Source organism: Myotis nattereri (genome assembly GCF_964212035.1).
Source record: "Myotis nattereri genome assembly, chromosome: 1".
Classification (NCBI taxonomy): domain Eukaryota; kingdom Metazoa; phylum Chordata; class Mammalia; order Chiroptera; family Vespertilionidae; genus Myotis; species Myotis nattereri.
Window position 1 is genome coordinate 192,619,938 of NC_138075.1, and position 18,688 is coordinate 192,638,625.

Below are 18,688 nucleotides of genomic sequence, written 5' to 3' on the forward strand. Positions count from 1 at the left end.
AAGAACCCCACTCCGATCAGCAACCGGGGTGGTGGAGGGTGGGGGACGACGGACGAGAACCTCTCCCCACTGATAAGAGATCTAGCTAATTCATAAAATAGACACTGTACCTCTAAAACATTGAAAACCAAATGGATTTAGATGGTCAAAATCAACCCTAGACGAGTATTATTTGTACAAGTGGAAAGGTCATGTTTTTAAGAATCTCAATGACTAAACAATCACATATTTGTAAATCTAATACATAAAGTGCTTCAAGTGTATTTCATATCTATTTCATAGAGAGCTCAAAATATGCTCTGAACATAGAAACAATAGGGCACATAAACAAGTCTTTAACATTCAAATAGACTAAAGTTTACAGTATTGTTCACTCTATAATTCATACAATAATGATCTACATTAAAACAAACAGAAGTAATGCCATGTATTAATACAATAAGCACAGCTCTGCTTCACCAATATTCTGTATTTGGTGTTATCAAGATGTTTAGTCAATAGCTGAAACATTTACTCATAGCCAGTCAATTATAACCCCAGGAAATCAGCCACTGAATAAACTGTGCTATTAATTTTCCATCAGAGATTTGTGTTTGAATGACCATGCATTTCATAGATGTAAATACTGAAAGGCTAATTATCTCCAAGGTCCCATTGAGGAGATGGCATAGATTGCAATAAAACCCATCCAAAAATTGCTCAAAATGATCTTTAGCTTTCAGTGCTGAAGAATGCTTTCATTTCTCTGTTACACACACTAAGAGGATAGGTCACTTATACACAGAGTATTAACCTCCAAAAGCAATTTTCTTTCCCAAAACCTTGGAAAAATAAGCTTTTTAACAGTTTCTTATATACAGAAATTCACTATTTTACAAAATATAAATTAAAGCTTATCTTCCTAATATCTGTTTGATATTCAAATTATTATTATTTTTTTCCTTTTAAATGTCTCTTTCACAAAATATCCTCACTGTGACTAAACTGATACGGTTTAGTTTCTAGAGTGCCAATATAAGAACCAGAAATATGTATCTTGAGGCATCTCTCTTTATAAATGCAACTGGCCTTCCCCTTTAAAATGCTGTGATACAGCCTGACCAGCATGGCTCAGTGGTTGAGCGTCGATGTATGAGCCAGAAGGTCATGGTTCCTGCTTCGGGCACATGCCTGGATTGCAGGCTCCATCCACACTAAGGGGTGCGCAGAAGGCGGCTGATCAATGACTCTGTCTCATCATTGATGTTTCTCTCTCTCTCTCTCTCTCTCTCTCTCTCTTTCCTCTCTGAAATCAGTAAAAAAAAATATATTAAAAAAATAAAAATACTATGATACTTACACATAAAGAAAAACGTTTACTGGTGCATAGTTTCATATATTTTCTTCTTTCCTGCCGAAGGGGAACAGAATACACCACCCCAAGTTGTTCACATTGGCATGTGGATTATTTTGAGCTCAGAGCAATCAAGACCCAGCACTCAGGAAAAATTTGACCTCTCCCTTAACTACCTAGAGAATGTAGATAGGAAGCCTGTACCAGGAAGAGAGCTATTAACAGAAATAACTTTTTATATCTGAAAGACTTGTCTACACAGCAGGGCAAACATCTGTTTACCAAGCATCTGTGCTCCTTATTCTCCTGTGGATTCCACTCCTCCCCGTGGAAGCCCCAGGGCCCATCTCTTTGCTGAGCCCAGGATGGCATATAAACCTCAACTGCAGGGCTACCTTTGAGTGGCATGTCTTCATGGGGCTCCCATGCATACATAACTAACATTCTTTTTCTCCTGTTAATCTGTCTTGTGTCAATTTAATTATGAGGCAGCCAAAGAACCTAGAAAGGAAGAAGGGAAATGTTTTTCTGCCCCATACACTGCCTTCCTGCCTTCTTTCCTTTCTTGTAAAAGGATCTATAAAGCTTGTTTCTGGGATTTTATTATTATTATTATTATTTTAGGGCTTTTATTTTTTCATACAGAACTCATAAATATGTGAATGGATTTTACCTTTCTTAAAAACAAACTATAACATGATAAGTGATGAAAATTTACATATACTTTGGGATTAACACTGACAATGAGTGGGAAAGTAAGATAATGGCAGCACAGTTGAATATTCTGCTTTAGAAGCATGATATCCCAAGTACCCTGAGCTTTCTATTGCCTTACATGATTTTGATGGCCATTTTAAAATATATATATCTTTATTGATTTCCGAGAGGAAGGGAGAGGGAGAGAGAGATAGAAACATCAGTGATGAGAGAGAATCATTGATTGGCTGCCTCCTGCATGCTCCCTACTGGGGATGGAGCCCGCAACCTGGGCATGTGTCTGGCCGGAATCAAACACAGGACCCTTCAGTGGCTAGGTGGACGCTCTATCCACTGAGCCAAACCAGCTAGAGCTTGATGGTCATTTCTGAATTACTTGCTACTTAAATATTAGCTGGCCCATCAATGAAGTGTTTTCACGTACACCTCCATGAAGAAATTAGAGAGTCCTCTATCACACCCAACTCACCTTGCAGTGATGATCGACATCCTCACAACCCAAGTGGCACCTCCTTCTTAGTCTGTGTGTCTTGTAAGAAGGAGCATTGGCATGGCCGTATCTTTTCAGCACATATCCTTTCACGTGATTTTTCTTTTCCCACCCTTCATGCCCACCCTGAAATCCCTTTAATGCAACAGTATTTATTATCATTTTTTCTCTCAGATGCCCACGCATGCTACCACCAACAGAGACAATTCAACAACTTAACACATTTATAAAAACGCAGAAAGTACCTGGACATAGGCTCTGCAAGAGCGCTCCCTTTTCTGAAGCTGAATCCAATAAGACAGCAGATTAAACACGGAATAGAAAAAACAAGTTAGTGACAGAAGGAACAAGAAAAATAAAAGAACACATCTACACAAAACACCTTATTTTGTTGAGCACCACTTTCTAGAAGAGAATGAAAGCTAAGCAGCAGCAAAATGTAAGCCATGGCTTGTAAAATAGTGGCCAACACACTTTCAGAACAGCCCAAGTGAAAACTGGATGGTGTACAGCTGTTAATGATGGAAGGAAATCTTGGAATAAATTTAGTAGAAATTAGTAAAAATCAACATACTTCATTCATTGTAAATGATTAATTTCACATCAGGTTAGTTACTAATTCATGGGCCACAAATAAAGACATATGAAGTTAAGTGACAAAAATTTGGAACCCGTTTTTCAAAGATAGGATGTCGTTTGTGGTTTACAGACTATGTAGTTGGTTAATATGCAACCACAAACTTCGTGTTCAAACATACAAAATTTCTGTTTACCTGAAAAATAGAAATGCCCATTCATTATGACTATTTGATTCTAAGGGACAAATACCAAGAGGTAAGTAACTTCTGATTAAAAGAATATGAACAATATCCTGATTTATCACTGCTTTTATAATTCCCAAATAATTTCTTTTGAGAGTTTTGACCAAATAAAAATTTATACATTTTAGAAACTTGTGTGGGATAAGAAGCCTGTATTTATTTATTTATTTATTTATTTGCATAAACAAGGAGGTTTTACTGACCAAAAGGTTAACAGCAAGTCATGTTCATTCCCAAACATCCCTACCCTTCCTAAGAAAAAGAATAATTAATAAGCTTAGTTGACCTGTTTCAATAAATGACCCAATATTTTACAAATTAGATTGTGGTTTCCCTACTCTTTCCTATTTTTTCCCTTCAGTAGCCTTGATTGTTGATGGAGAAAATTACTCAGTTTTAAGAAGCAGTTACTGTGATGCCTTTTGTGTGGCTAACACTGAACTTTTTAATGCATGCATTCTTCATGAGCACAAAGCAGTTACTCCTCTAAAGAATTAAGTGAGGAATGAGTGCGAGCAAGGTAATTGCCAGTGCTGTCATTTGGATCATTGACTCGCATCTCGGTTTTGCAGGACTCTAAAACCCTCCAGAATTTCAATGGTGGAGCACAATTAATTTGTAAGGAGTTGGCTTTGCAAATATGATGGGTTATAACTGCTTCAGGGAACAGTGGGAGTCATAGGAAATGAGAATAAGCCAGCAAGCATGTGAATAACCTTTGCCCTCCCATCTCCTTACCCCACCATGCAAATTAACATATGACAGACCACATTATATAAACAACTGAAAAGAGCCAAATGGGGGGAAAAAGGAGCACATTAAAAAGCTTCCCAGATGGAAATTTGCCCATTATGTCGTTATTTGATATTCAGAGGAGGCAAGCTGATTAGCTGTAGCCAGTTAGAAAATGACATTAATTGCCAGCTTTACCTGATACTGTCAGACAGCAGCACCATTTTTAAATAAAGATACAAAGTATCGCTATAACAAGTAATGTTATGGATATGTAACATTAATAGAAACTACTACTTGCAGTACATTATGATAACAATAGCTGGCAGCAATATTCATTAATAGCATCCAGTCAGCCTGGGTAATAACACATTAAAATCACAGCATGCCCAGATTACACAGGCAACTGTGGAGCATATTCTACCAGGGGCTTGGCTTGATTTTATCATGGATTTAAGTGACAAAAATAATTCCTTTATGATCAGCATGAAAAATAAAAATTCTAATAATAATTTGCATCTAATAGATACAACTGAGTATGTTTTCTGATGCTGAAATTGCACAAAAGTCTTTAGGCTTTCCTATACCATACCATCACTACTGTAAAATAGAATTATAAATTCAAAATATATATGGAGAGGTTATTTACTTTGGGGGAAATTAAAAGCTAAACAGGGCCATAATTATAATGAAATAGTGACCTGAACTGTCTCTGCAACAAGCAGTGCACTTTAGAATGATCTGATTTTATTCGAAAGAGAAATGAACCAAGGAAGTCTCACTGCCTTCGCTGCACCTTTAAAGACGGACATAACTGAGGTCCTTACCTTGTTCAAGCTGCGAGCAGCACTATCTTTTCCACCTGGAGTCAAGTTCCGGAGTTGGACATCCAGGAGGCCCACCAGCTGGTCCATGGCACGGACGGAGTAGGTGATGTCTCCAGCATTCAAATGATTCCTGGTTTGTTCAGCCAGCTCTCTAGCAATGTTGGCAGCTGTCTCTCCAGATTTCAACTGCAATTTTGAAAGCAGAGTAAGAAGGAAAACCATCTTAAATAAGTAATTTTATTGGTCTCTGCGGATAACTCTTTTGCATAGAAGTTATAATCATTGAGCCAAGAAATAGTTATTCAGCTCCATCTTCATCTGGAACATTCCCTGAGTTTTCCTGCTAATCCGTTTTTTTTGTTTTGTTTTTTTTTTTTACAGTACCTGACTTCAAATTCATGTCTTTATGAAGCTCCTCCTGAGGAATCTTACTTCAAAAACGTGTTCTCACCTTAATTAGCCATTTGGGTGGCTAAGTCTATTTGCTGTATGATTTTTCTCTGTGAGCTTCTAAATTGGATGTTGATGAGTTTGCATTATGAATCCCCAACCATATTCTAAGTTCTCAGAGGCAAGGAAATTTTCCATTGTGCCTAATTTGGAACTTAGTATACAATGAATACTCACAGGCTGCTACACTGTGAAAATTTTATTCTAAATAAAATCTCTGCTTTTCAAAGTGGGCTCCATCTTCTTTCCTACTTAATAAGAGATTTTGCTCCCAATGCACTAGGTAGTAAATTATTGCTGTTTCTAAAATTTTCCTTTTCTGAAATTGTATGCTAACTTTTAAAGTCTATTCTACAAGAATGTATCAAATTGCCCAAAAGCCAAAGATATTCAAAGAGATAAAGGCCAATCCCGTAATCATGTGAACAAATCAGATGGCTCTAGGTAATAAGGAGATAGAAATATCTTGCTCTATTATAACTTAAATATATTATTATTGTCAGTATTTAGAAAAAGTGTGTGTGTGTGTGTGTGTGTGTGTGTGTTCCCCTTTTTTTAAGTAGAGTCCAATACAGAACTTAGGATCACACACGAAAAGGTCCTCTCTATTTAGGGCAATCTCTCTAATGGATATTCAGAAACCTACAAAAGAGCACAACTAAAACTCCCAGTCGTGCCCTGGCTGGTTGGAACTGTGCACTGAAAACCAGCACATGCCCAGGTTGCGGGCTTGATGCCCTGAAAATGATTGATGTTTCTCTCTTTGTCTCTCTCTCTCCTGTCCTCTCTCTCAAAAAAAAAAAAAAAAAAAAAAAAAATCAATAAAAACAATGGGGAACAACATGGTTCCCAATAACATAAGGAGCTTACATACCAGGGAGGGAAAGGGCCATTAATAAATTAACTGCAGAAGTATTTAATTTCTGTTTTATGGAGTGCAATACAGAATCCCAGTTTAAGGGCATTTTAATCTGGTGTATGAAGTTAGGGAGTCATTTAGGAAATGCTTCTCTAAGGAAGAAGGTTTCATTTGAGGTGGGAGGGGAAAGAAGAAACTGGGTTGAGATGAGGGTGGGGCCTCCAGGCAGAGAGCACAGCGTTTAGAAGGGAGGGACACGGAGGCTTAGGGAAGAGGCCAAGGGCACAAGGGCACTGGGGTGGGTGTAAGCAGCTGGGGAGGTGAGCAAATCCCCAGCAGGACTCAGAGAACTGTGCTAAGAGCAAGTTAAGGTCCTAGAGACTCTAAACAACTAAGGAGTGGCCTAATCAGATTCGTCCTGAAAAACCAAACTCAGGAGTTAGAGGGTTCAGGGTGAATGAAAGGAGTCCTGCTCTGCTGCCACTGGGTAGCAGCTGTTGTGATGAGGGCAGCAGCAGAGATTTACAAGTACCTGGAAAGGCCTGCTGTGGGACTGGAGAGGGAATGGGAAGGAAGGCAAGGCACCAAGAGCTATGCCCAGGCTTCAACTGTCCACCCCCCGACTCAATGGTGGTGCCCTAACTAGATTCTCCCATAGCCTCTGTCACCTGGACATTCATGGCTCAGTTACAGGTTGCCTTTCCACACCAGGCCTTCACTGACCATATTCTCTCCACTGGCAACCGGACGCTATTCTACTGCCTTTCTGATATTCCTATTTCCTTCTCTCACCACTGTTGTTATGGACTACAATGACCTTATTTCCAGCCCCAAATACACACCTATCTTTGTAAAAATGTATGTTTTTATTGATTTCAGAGAGGGAGGAAGAGGGAGAGAGATATAAACATAACTGATAAAAGAATCATTGATGGGCTATGAGCCCAGGCCTGTGCCCTGACAGGGATTTGAACCTTGATCGCCTGGTTCATAGGTCAACAATTCAACTGAGCAACACCAGCAGGGCTATCCACATCTCTTTCATTTCCCCTCAAGTCTATGCACGAGGGCGAGATTGAAATAAAGTTATTCTACATATCCTAGCTTACAGACATTGTGAAAATGTTTGGCTCTAACATTTCTTTCACTAAACTCTTCTAAAATTATTTCTCAGAAATAAGCACATGCACACTGAGAAATCTTATGAGTTTTCAGAGGATTAGTAAACTAATGCTTATAGGTATTGAAATGGTGGGATTATAGCTAGGATTAAATTAGGTGAGAGGAAACCCTGCAGTTTTCATAAAGTATAATAATTATAACAGAGATGGATAGTATTTACATTTCAAATATTTACACAAGTGAAAATAATTTTCTTTTAAATAAGCTTGACACGTTATGAGATTTATTACATCAAACATTAATTGAGTGCCAAAACAATTCAGAAAAGCATTATGCCTAAGCGTTTAAGTGTATGGCTGCTATTTTACTAGTTTGCTATAAATTTAAGTCAAGTAGGTGTGTAAACAAATGCTTCTATCTTACAATTGAAAGAAGGTTAGATAAGTTTAAAGTCTTGAAAATCCCACCAAGCTCTGATAAAATTAAGAAGCAATTTATTTCCCTTTCATATTAGATCTACAGAGTGAAAAGAATGGGAAAATTACAACCTAGGTGATAGGATTCAACCTAGCCTTCCAGGGCAAATAACTGGCTTACTTTACATTGTAAAATCGCAGCAGTATTTTTTAGATCTGCACATCCTTCTTTTAAAATTACAGGAAGAACCCTATTTCTCCCAAAATCTGCCAGTTGCTTGTGTACAAACAAAAGAGATGCTCCAATTTGCTAGAAACAGAAAGACTATTTCCCAGTGCCAATTCAGGCATTTCTTTTCTGTATAATAGTTGGACCAAGTAATGAAGTAGGAAGCATGCCTCATTTTATGTGTAAATATGGAAGCTATTCAAAACCATAATCCCATAGAATTTTACACTGAAAAAGAATGGAGAGATTATGCAATGCAATAAACTCCTTGAAGGTACCCAAACCAGAAAATATAAACTCCTTTTTTGAAAATCTGAGTCTAAGCAAGAGATGTAGCTGAAGCCAGAGGCTGTGCTTTTCGTAAGCAGTCATTAAGAAAGGGGAGAAATAGGATATTTTGCTACTTAGGTTTGAGAAGACAGAGCTCTGAATTAATTGGTTGGTTTTCAATAAAAACAGGAAAATATCTTTAAGACATTAATATAAAGATGTATCTATCTATGTTTCCATCCATCCATTTATTTTTACCTGCCTTCCTTCTATCCATCCTACCATCCATGTATCCCCCCACCTACCAGTCTTCCTCCCTCCCTCTCCCCCGCCTCTATTATTGCTGGGGTAAAGAGTGCTGTACAATTTTTGCCTTTTCCTTTCTGTATAAATTATGCTTTTTATTTCATCTCATCATCACAAAAGTATTCTGGCTAGTTTGTTTGTAATAAATTTCTTCACGATAATTCTGACTTTTCAAGGCTTACATTTTTCTCTAGTGAAATGTAATCTACTCTCTATTACCACACAGAGTTTAATCTATAATGTCACCAGTATGTAAGTGGCCCAAATTCTTTTTTGAGTTATAAACCATCAAGATTCTTTGCCTGTTTTCTCCCTCCTGGCCTGACTGCAAGGGAAAAAGCATGGCTCAATTCTTACAGAAATGAAAATATACAGTGTGCTCTTCCCAAGTACAGTAAGCATCCAGGTCCATTTATTTGTATACTTGCTGTCTATAATGCCTGAATATGCGAGTCAACAGTATGATCCTCCCATGGTATAGATGACCCAGAGCTGTTCTTTCCTTTCATGTCCTCAGGACTCCTCAGAGTACCATGAAGCCATAAAGGAGAGGTGCCTCACACTCCAGGTTACATTATCCCACAATACTTGGGCAGGAGAACCTGAATACACTGTTTAAAGAGAATGACCCTCTCCTTTCTTTTTTCATTTATGCTTTCATTGGGGATGAAAAGTGTTCCTTTGCTTTATTATTTATTTTTAAAATTATGAATTTATTGATTTTAGAGAGAGGAAGGGAGAGGGAGAGAAAGAGAGAAACACCAATGTTGAGAGAGAATCATCGATGGGCTGCCTCCTGTACGCCCTTTACTGGGCATCAAACCTACAACCCTGGCATGCGCCTTGATCAGGAATCAAACTGTGATTTCCTAGTTCATAGGTTGATGCTCAGCCACTGAGCCACACAGGCCAGGCTGTTTCTTCACTTTAAAAGCCTCCAGTTCACAGAACTGCAACAGAGGAAGGAAGAGGCATGAATCATTAAAGATGCCTGTTTCACTTTATTTTTTCGATATGACATTTAGAAAATCCATTAGAGAAAAGTAGGGAGGCCAGAGCAGAGGACAGGGCCGGGACAAGGAAAAGGAAGAAGGGAGGAGGTGAGAGTGAAGGGAGAAAGGAAGAGTGGGTGATGGCAAAGAGAGCTGGGGTAGGAGAAGGAGCTAACACAGACAGAATGGGGAGGCTGGGAAGGAGACGAAACAAGGAGGGAGAGTGAGGTCAGAGACTTACTCCCCTACATCTCTTTTTGAAACAGTGCTTGAGACTAGGCTGTGTCTCATGTCTATAGGTCATCTTTCCTCTCAAGGACATTCCTCCTACTGCCATTTCTTAGTCATTCCTTGGACCCAGCAACCACAGGCCTGGGTTAGGAATAGCTCTACTCCTATTATTAGCTCCGGGCTCCCAATCAGTCTCTTGCAGTTCACCTTCGCTCCCCCAATACCACTGCAAACCCCCTTCCATCTGTTTATTGTCTGGACTCTGGCCCTGAGGGAGGAAATGAGCAAAGGTATGAATTTGGAGGAAGATGCTTTGGAGAAAAGGGAGAGAAAATACAGACAGAAAACTCCTTGAACACTGCATACTCATTATTCATTGGAAGTTTCCAATGTTAATATCTAGAAGTGTTGGAGCTTTGTGGCAAAGAAACCTGTGCAAATACCATTTATATTCAATGAGTAGCATAAACATTTGGAGGTGCGAGGGACACACCAGGCAAAAGGGTAGAAAGTGAAGAGAGACTAGGTCAGTGAGTATGTGACAGAAAGGCAATTATAATTTATTCACAGCTGTGGTGGCTGAGCATGATGTCTGGGTAAAGGCAGAGCCAGCTCATATACCAGCTAACACAGGCCTTGGGTTAGTTACATAAGCCGATTTGTTGTGCGCCAAAGCCTCCTGTTACACTTTTGAAGATTTTATAAATTTCTAATCAAGCTAAGGTAACATTATAAATTCCAGTTGCCTACATTCTATAATCCTAATAAATTTATAACATAGCATAATGTTGAAGCTCCATAGGATTCAACAGACATGCTCTGGCAGAACGGAACATATTTGTTATAAAACAAAAGCACCCCATCCATAAATCAAATGGGCAACAACAGCTGTCTGGTCTTTGTAAGGAATTATCTCTTTTGTCCTAAGATTAGCAGGTCTGCGGAGGAAAGAAAAGAATTAAGCATCATTAAAGTCACCCAGTAATTTCTGCAATGAAATAGTCCAACCATATTCAGGAATTGTCTTGAAAAACCACTCAGCTTTCTAGGTGAATTATTACTGAATTAATATTAACCCCTGGGCTAAGTACGTAGGGAGTATTTTTTGAAAGACGCTAATGTAAGGAGATAGGCTACTGAACTCTTAATCTGATCACATCCAGCCAGAGTTATTCACCCTGGGGTCTGAGCTACACTGTAATAAAATCACAGGACATAAAAACTGTGGCAGGAACAGTGCTGAAATTGGAGGAGCAGCATTATGAATAGCAACAAGGACGGAGATGCATATGTAAGAGGGTAACTAGAGTCAATGTAACCACTGTTCTTCCATGATTTAGGGTAAATAGATAGTTACGGCTGATCTGCAAATGATCTGCTGCGTAAGATATTTATGGATTATTATACAGTATATTATTGAGGATCAGCCTAGTTAAAAACAAATAGAGAAAAGAGCAAATGGTACAGACAGGCCTTTAGTAAGGCCATCATTTGTAATATTTCTCAGGAAAAATCTCTTTCAGAAAGTCCCTGGCATAGCTAATGTGCCATGGAAGGTCTCTCCATTTTGGGAGTGCATAAATCCACACAAATTGCTATAATAAGGATTCATCCCATAGCCCTTTTGGCATAAATGCACATCTGGTCTCTGTTTGTAATGAAATCAATTCAAAGCCCCACAGTGCATTAATAATAAAAATGTTCAACATATTGCAACCAAATAAGCTCTGCAAACTTGAGTCTGCAAAAGGCTGTCACACGTGTGTATACTTTTAACACTGATAAATGATTAGGTTACAGAACATTTATCAAACAGCTTAAGATTCCAAAGGTAGACTTTTTTATTGTAATTTTGATTTCCACAGGAAAGTTTGTGTATGTATGCCAGAGCTTTTGCTTGCTTGATTTATAATATCTCTTGGACTTTTTTATCTGTAGTTCATAATACCACAGAAATGTATCCTATATAATACAAGTCTAATATGCAAATCAACTGAACAATGGAACAACCGGTTGCTTATAACCACACTGACCACCAGGGGACAGACACTCAATGCAGGAGCTGCACCCTGGTGGTCAGTGTACTCCCATAGGGGGAGCGCCGCTCAGCCAGAAGCCAGGCTCACGGCTGGCTAGCGCAGCAGCAATGGCGGGAGCCTCTCCCACCTCGACGGCAGCACTGAGGAGCAGTGAGCAGGTGTGCGGTAAGGAGTGAGGGGTCCCGGACTGCGAGAGGGCACAGGCCAGGCTGAGGAATCCCCCTTCCCCCAGTGCATGAATTTTGTTCACTGGGCCTCTAGTTAATAATAAAATTATTAGGAGTAGTACTGCTTGGCTTAGAAGAAGTTCTCAAAGTTGCCCTTTAAGAACACAAAATTCCAGAATTAGTTTGTGGAATATCAGAGGTTGTCATTCAATCTTAAATTAAATAAAAATGGGAGAATATTTCCACTTTTTTTTTTTTAATCTTGACTCCTGTTTAAGGTAGGGATGATCAACAACACAGGGTCCAGGTTTGGCAGACCTTCCTTGTAGGTCATGTAATTTACCTTCTGTGTGATATGGTTGATCCAAGGGGAAGAGCAGTTGCTAAGATCTGGTCCTTGGGGATCCCAGATTCCATCAGGAGCCAGGCATAAATACGTTGATACTCCTAAAATAATGAGAGAAATAGGTCTGTTTTAGAAATTCAAACCATGTTCTCTACCAGGACTGTATATCCATGCTATGCTGTAATATAAGCAAAAGTAAAAATGAGATCATTACACTGAGATAATATCTATCATAACACCATGCCCAGTACTTGGTAAGCAACTGGTTAGGGAGAAATGTAATACAACAAACAAAACTATTCAATATTTTTAAAGCACTTGCTGGCAACTATGCCAGGTGCGGGAAAAACTTCATGAATTAGATAGAGGTGGTACCTGTCTCCAGGGAGCCTACTGCTTGATTTTCAGAGGTAATGGAATAATCGAGTCTTACAGCAATCAGTTTGCAGATTTTTTAGGAAAACAATGTGGGAAAGGGCATTCACTGAAAGTGGAGGAAAAATATGCTGTGTTTGGGTGACTTTAAGTGTTTTGAACTGAGGTCTACTGGATAGGGGAGTTGTTTAATGGCAAAGCCAGATCATCAACTCCTTGTCTGTCTTGTGTGGGTGCTGGAAAAATCAATGAAGATCATTAAACAGATGAGAGAAATGAGCTGATTAAGGTTTTAGAACTGCCACTGTTGCTGCTGCATGGGGGATGAGTTTGAGGGAGAGACGCAAAGGCTGTGAGGGGGCTACTGCAATAATTCTAGTGGGAGACTGTGTGGGCCCCAACAGGAGCACAGCAGCAGGGTCAGAGGAAAGGTAAAAATAAGACCCCGGTTTAGGCACAGTCACGTGGGAGAGCTTCAGAAGGCTTCCTTTAAATCTCTTTCCCAGTTTTCACAGAACCATTAGGACATAGTTCTGGTTTTCAAAGTGCTTTGAAATAAAGTACTTCACTAACTTTTACAACAAACGTCAGAAGTAGGGGCTTGTACTAATATCAGTGTCTGATTACATTGCCACAGAAGACTTTAGAACTAAACATCACCCCCCTTCATAAAGGCAAGGTAGATTTCTGAATAGTTTTAAACACTTTACTGGAGAAATAAAATTAAACGGAACTTTTGTAAAAACCAAGATACCTCTGGCCTTCCCATTAGTTTATATACCGTGGAACTTTTCTCAGAGAAACGTGATTCCTTAATGTAATCAAATCAGTAACACTCAAAGATACAATAATGAAAAATGCTACTATAGTGACATCTATTGTGTATTTGCTTCATTTACATATCTTATGGAATAATGCAAAATTTCTTGAAGATCAATGTATGTAACAATAAGAAAATCAAGCTATTTCTGGTTTAAAAATTGTACGAATAATATGGTTACCACTTGAGGATGTTATGAATCATATCAGTAAAAAAGAAGGAGAAAAGAGCTGCTTAGTTCTTAACTGTCCCTTAGAGAAAACGCCTCATTGCTCTCTCTAGTGCATGTTGAGGGAGTGCGACTTTGGCTCCTGCCTGCAGGATCCCTGACAATGCTATGAGCCTTTGACTATTAAAAGACAGCTACAATGATTGGTAAAAAAATAGTCAAACTTCTCTTTCGTTAAAATTTAGGCAGTTTCAATGACTGTCTTCTAACATAGAAGTGCTTAATCTCTCTTTCTGCAATGAACATTTGAGGCTGGTGACAAAAGTGAGCACTAGCCCCCAGCATTCCAGTGATATCTCTCTGGTCGCTGCATAGAAGAGCTGCTGTGGCCATGGCTGGTTAGCTCAGTTGGTTAGAGCATTGGTTCTGATAGGCCAAGGTTGTGGGTTTGATTCCCTGGTCAGACACATAACAAGAATCAACCAATGAATGCACAAATAAGTGGAACAACAAATCTCTCTCTCTCTCTCTCTCTCTCTCTCTCTCTCTCTCTCTCTCTCTCTCTCACACACACACACACACAGAGAAAACACACACACAACGCACACACACGCGTGCACACACACACAGAAGAAGAACTGCCTCTCTAGAGTAGCAGGGACATTCATGGCCTTAGTGTACTAAGTGTAACTCCACCCAGAAACTGCACACTATGGATGAAAAGTACTGATCTCAACGTAGTCCCATCAAATTCTCACCTGTTCCTTCTTCAGAATGCATTTTGAAACTCTGAAAATACATTGCATTAAATTGTCATTTAGCTGAGTTCAGACTTTAATTAAATGTGCAGTACCAAAAAAAGAGACGTAAAAAAGAATGCTAAAAAAGCAAGCCAAAGTAGTGACACATCTTTAGCTTAGTTCTATAGGGCAGACTTACCTATAGTTCCTGTGGGGCATGGCTGCTTTGCCATCTGTCCTTGACGGGTCTTAAACCACATGATTTCTCGGGCTTCCACAGCCTCACAGCTCTCCTCCTGAGCTGGGATTTGGGATGATGCTGATGGCAGGTGCGTGGTAGTGTCATCAAGCACCTCAACAGCTGGAGACGGGGTGCTGGTACTCCGGTTTCTTCTCCCTGATATTGACGGGGTGGTGCTCCTCCCGGCACTCAAAGTTGTGGTCCGAAGGGTGGTACTGGTGGTGGTGCTTCCCATGCCAAAAGGTCCTGTAGTAGAAATTTCTGGAATAAAATTCAAAAGAAAATTCCTACATCGCGTGTTCATAGTAGGATCTCAAAATGTCCTTAGAATGTAGACACCATTCTTATTTGACAGTTCGGAGTCTTACATGTGGGAAAAATAAGCCAATACGAAGGGATCAGAGTGGTGCTTAAGTACCAAGACTGCCATGTGACCAAAGCCAAACATAGACCTGTTTATGGCTCTTCTCAACTCAAACCACAGAAAACAAATTATAGCACAATTCAACTCTTCAGTAAGCTTCTTAATGCTTCCTGCCTTTTATATAATTAGAGGATTAAAACTTAAAGCCCTTTCCTTAGAATTTTCAAACTTGCTATAGACAGGGAGAGAGCAGAAACAATCTCCACATTAAGTATAACCTGCATTTCTAAAGATGCAGCAAAGAGGAGAAAGGAAGAAAAAAAAAGGAAGTTAAAGTGCTCCTGAACTAAAAAGGGAAATGCAATTATAGTCTTCTTAACACAAATTAGAGTACCTCTATGATCTACTCTGATGCACTTAAAAATGACCCATCCTTTCAGAACTATCAAACTTGACATTTACTAATGTAAAGTCTAAGTAGTTTCCAATTAGTTGTGTCCATAAATTATTTTCTAGGTAGATTATATAAAAAGTGGGAACATGTATTTCAGATTTACATAAAAGTGATTAGGTTTTTTGCCTTTCCAAATGCACCCAGGCCCACCAGAGGGAGCCACAGCTGTGGATCACCGAGAGCTCCAAAAAGGGTACCCAGGGACAGTCACAAACAGCACCTGACATTGGCTTACACCAGAGACCCCCTACACACACACACACACACACACACACACACACAAACAAACAAACCTGGGAGTCCTTGTAGATCTACCTAGTACACAGAAACAAACCTAAACAGGTAGCCAAAATGGGGAGACAAAACACAAGTTCCAAATGAAATGACAAGAGAAATCTCCAGAAGAAAAGATAAATAAAATTAAGATAAGCAAATGATCAGATACAGAGTTCAGAGCAATGGTTATAAAGATGCCCAATACTAGTAGCATGAGAAAAGATATAGAAAGTATGAAAAATGACTAGTTGGAAATGAAGAATGACACAGCAGACACAAAGAATAGAGTGGAAGGAATAAACATCAGATTAGAGGAAACTGAGGATCAGATCAGCAAATTAGAAGACAGGGTAGTAAAACATCATCAGTCAGAGAACCAAAAAGGAAATCAATTAAAAAACAGGACAGCTTAAGGGAGCTGTGGAACAACATGAAACATAACAATATCTGCATCATAGGTGGGCCAGAAGGTGAAGAAAGTGAGCAAGGAATAGAGAACCTGTTTGAAGAAATAATGGCAGAAAACCTCCCTAACCTGGTGTAGGAAAAAGTCACACAAGTTCAGGAGGCACAGAGAGTCCCAAGCAAGAAGAACCCGTATGGGCCCACACCCAGACTCATCATAATTAAATGCCAAAAATTAAAGACAAAGAGAGAATCTTTTATATATATATATATTATTGATTTTTTACAGAGAGGAAGGGAGAGAGATAGAGAGTCAGAAACATCAATGGGAGAGAATCATCGATCAGCCGCCTCCTGCACATCTCCCACTGGGGATGTGCCCGCAACCAAGGTACATCCCTTGACCGGAATCGAACCTGGAACCCCTCAGTCCGCAGGCCGACGCTCTATCCACTGAGCCAAACCGGTTTCGGCGACAAAGAGAGAATCTTAAAGGCAGCAAGAGAAAAGCAATTTTTTACCTACAAAGGTGCTCCCATAGAGGTGAAGTAACAACTGATACCAAAGAAATACAAAAAATTTTAAGAAAATGTTATGAACAAGTATTTGCCAACAAGCTGCACAAAGTGGACAAAATGGTCAAATTCATAGAAAATATGAATACATTCTTCCAAAACCGAATCAGAAAGAAGCAGAAAACCTGAATAGGCTGAAAACAACTGATGAAATTGAAGCAATAATAAAACCACTCCTAGCAAACAAAAGCCCTGGTCCTGATGGCTTCACAGGGGAGCTTTACAAAACATTCAAAGAAGAACTAACACCTATTCTCCTCAAACTATTCCAAGAAATCCAAGAGGAAGTAACATTTCCAAGCTCCTTTTACCAGACCAGAATTATCCCAATTCCAAAATAAAATAAACTCACTACAAAGTAAGGAAAGTATAGGCCAATATCCCTGATGAACATAGATACTAAAATTCTCAACAAAATATTAGCAAATCAGACCCAGCAATATATCAAAAAGATTACACACCATGACCAAGTGGGAGTTATATCAGGGATGCAAAGCTGGTACAATATTCACAAATCAATAAACATGATATATCACATAAACAAACTGAAAGACAAAAATCACACGATTATATCAATAGACACAGAAAAGGCATTCAACAAAATTCAACAAGACATTTTTATTAAAAAGTTTCAATAGTGTGGGAATAGAAGGATCATATCTCAATATAATAAAGGCCATATATGACAAACCTACAGCCAACCTTATACTCACTGGGCAAAAATTAAAAACATTTTCCTTAAGATCAGGGGAAGACAGGGGTTCTGCTTTCACCACTCTTATTCAACATAGTACTGGAAATTTTAGCCACAGTGATCAGAAAAGAAGAAGAAATAAAAGGCACCCAAATTGGAAAGGAGGAAGAAAAACTCTCATTATTCTCAGATGACAAGATACATAGAAAACCCTAAAGACTCCACCAAAAAACTACTACAAAATTCATTCAATAAATGAATTTTGCAATTTAGCAGGATACAAAATTAACAACCTGAAATTGATGCCAATTTTATACACCAACAATGTACTCTTAGAAAGGGTAAATAACAAAGCAATCCCATTTACCATTGCAACAAAAAATTTAAAATACTTAGGAATAAACTTAACCAAGGAGGTAAAAGGCCTATACTCAGAAAACAATAAGATGTTGAAAAAAAGAGATAGAAAAAAGGTATAAAGAAGTGGAAGAATATACCGTATACATGGGTTGGTAGAATCAGCATAATTAAGATACTATCCAAAGCAATATCTATAGATTCAATATAATCCCTATTAAAATGCCAATGGCACATTTAAAGATATAGAACAAATACTCCAAGAATTAATATGGAACCAAAAAAGACCTTGAATAGCCATAGCAATCCCGAGAAAGAACAAAGTTGGAGGGATCACATTACCAGATATCAAACTATACTACATAGCCACTGTAATCAAAACAGCCCAATACTGGCATAAGAAGAGGCATATAGACCAATGGGACAGAACAGAGACCCCAGAAATTGACCCAAGGCATTAAACTCAATTAATATTTGACAAATGAGGCAAGAGCATACAATGGAGTCAAGACAGTCTCTTCAATAAAGGTGTTGGGAAAATTGGACTGATACATGCAAAAAAATGAAACTACACCACCAACTTACACCATACAAAAGAATAAACTCAAAATTGATAAAAGACTTAAATGTAAGTCATGAAACCAAAAAAAAAAATTCCTAGACGAAACAATAGGCAGCAAAATCTCAGACATCTCTCTTAGCAATATGTTTGTGGATACCTCTCCTAGGGCAAGGGAAACTAAGGAAAAATAAACAAATGGGATTACATCAAAATAAAAAGCTCTGCGCAGCAAAAGAAACCATCAAGAAAATGAAAAGGGAGCCCAGTGTACGGGAGATCATATTTGCCAATGATACATATAATAAATGT

General features: G+C 38.8%; 1 protein-coding gene across 2 annotated transcripts in view; it reads right to left on the bottom strand.

Moving 5' to 3' along the window:
* The window catches only part of ADGRL3 (adhesion G protein-coupled receptor L3), a 771,395-nt gene that overhangs the window by 127,201 nt on the left and 625,506 nt on the right, over positions 1 to 18,688 (bottom strand). For both annotated transcript variants that reach the window (XM_081093223.1, XM_081093222.1), the window contains 4 exons: positions 14,651 to 14,953; positions 12,345 to 12,448; positions 4,921 to 5,106; positions 2,786 to 2,824 (listed from right to left, as the gene is read on the bottom strand). In XM_081093223.1, the coding sequence (XP_080949349.1) occupies positions 2,786 to 2,824; positions 4,921 to 5,106; positions 12,345 to 12,448; positions 14,651 to 14,953 (632 nt within the window). The remainder of the gene's footprint in view (positions 1 to 2,785; positions 2,825 to 4,920; positions 5,107 to 12,344; positions 12,449 to 14,650; positions 14,954 to 18,688) is intronic.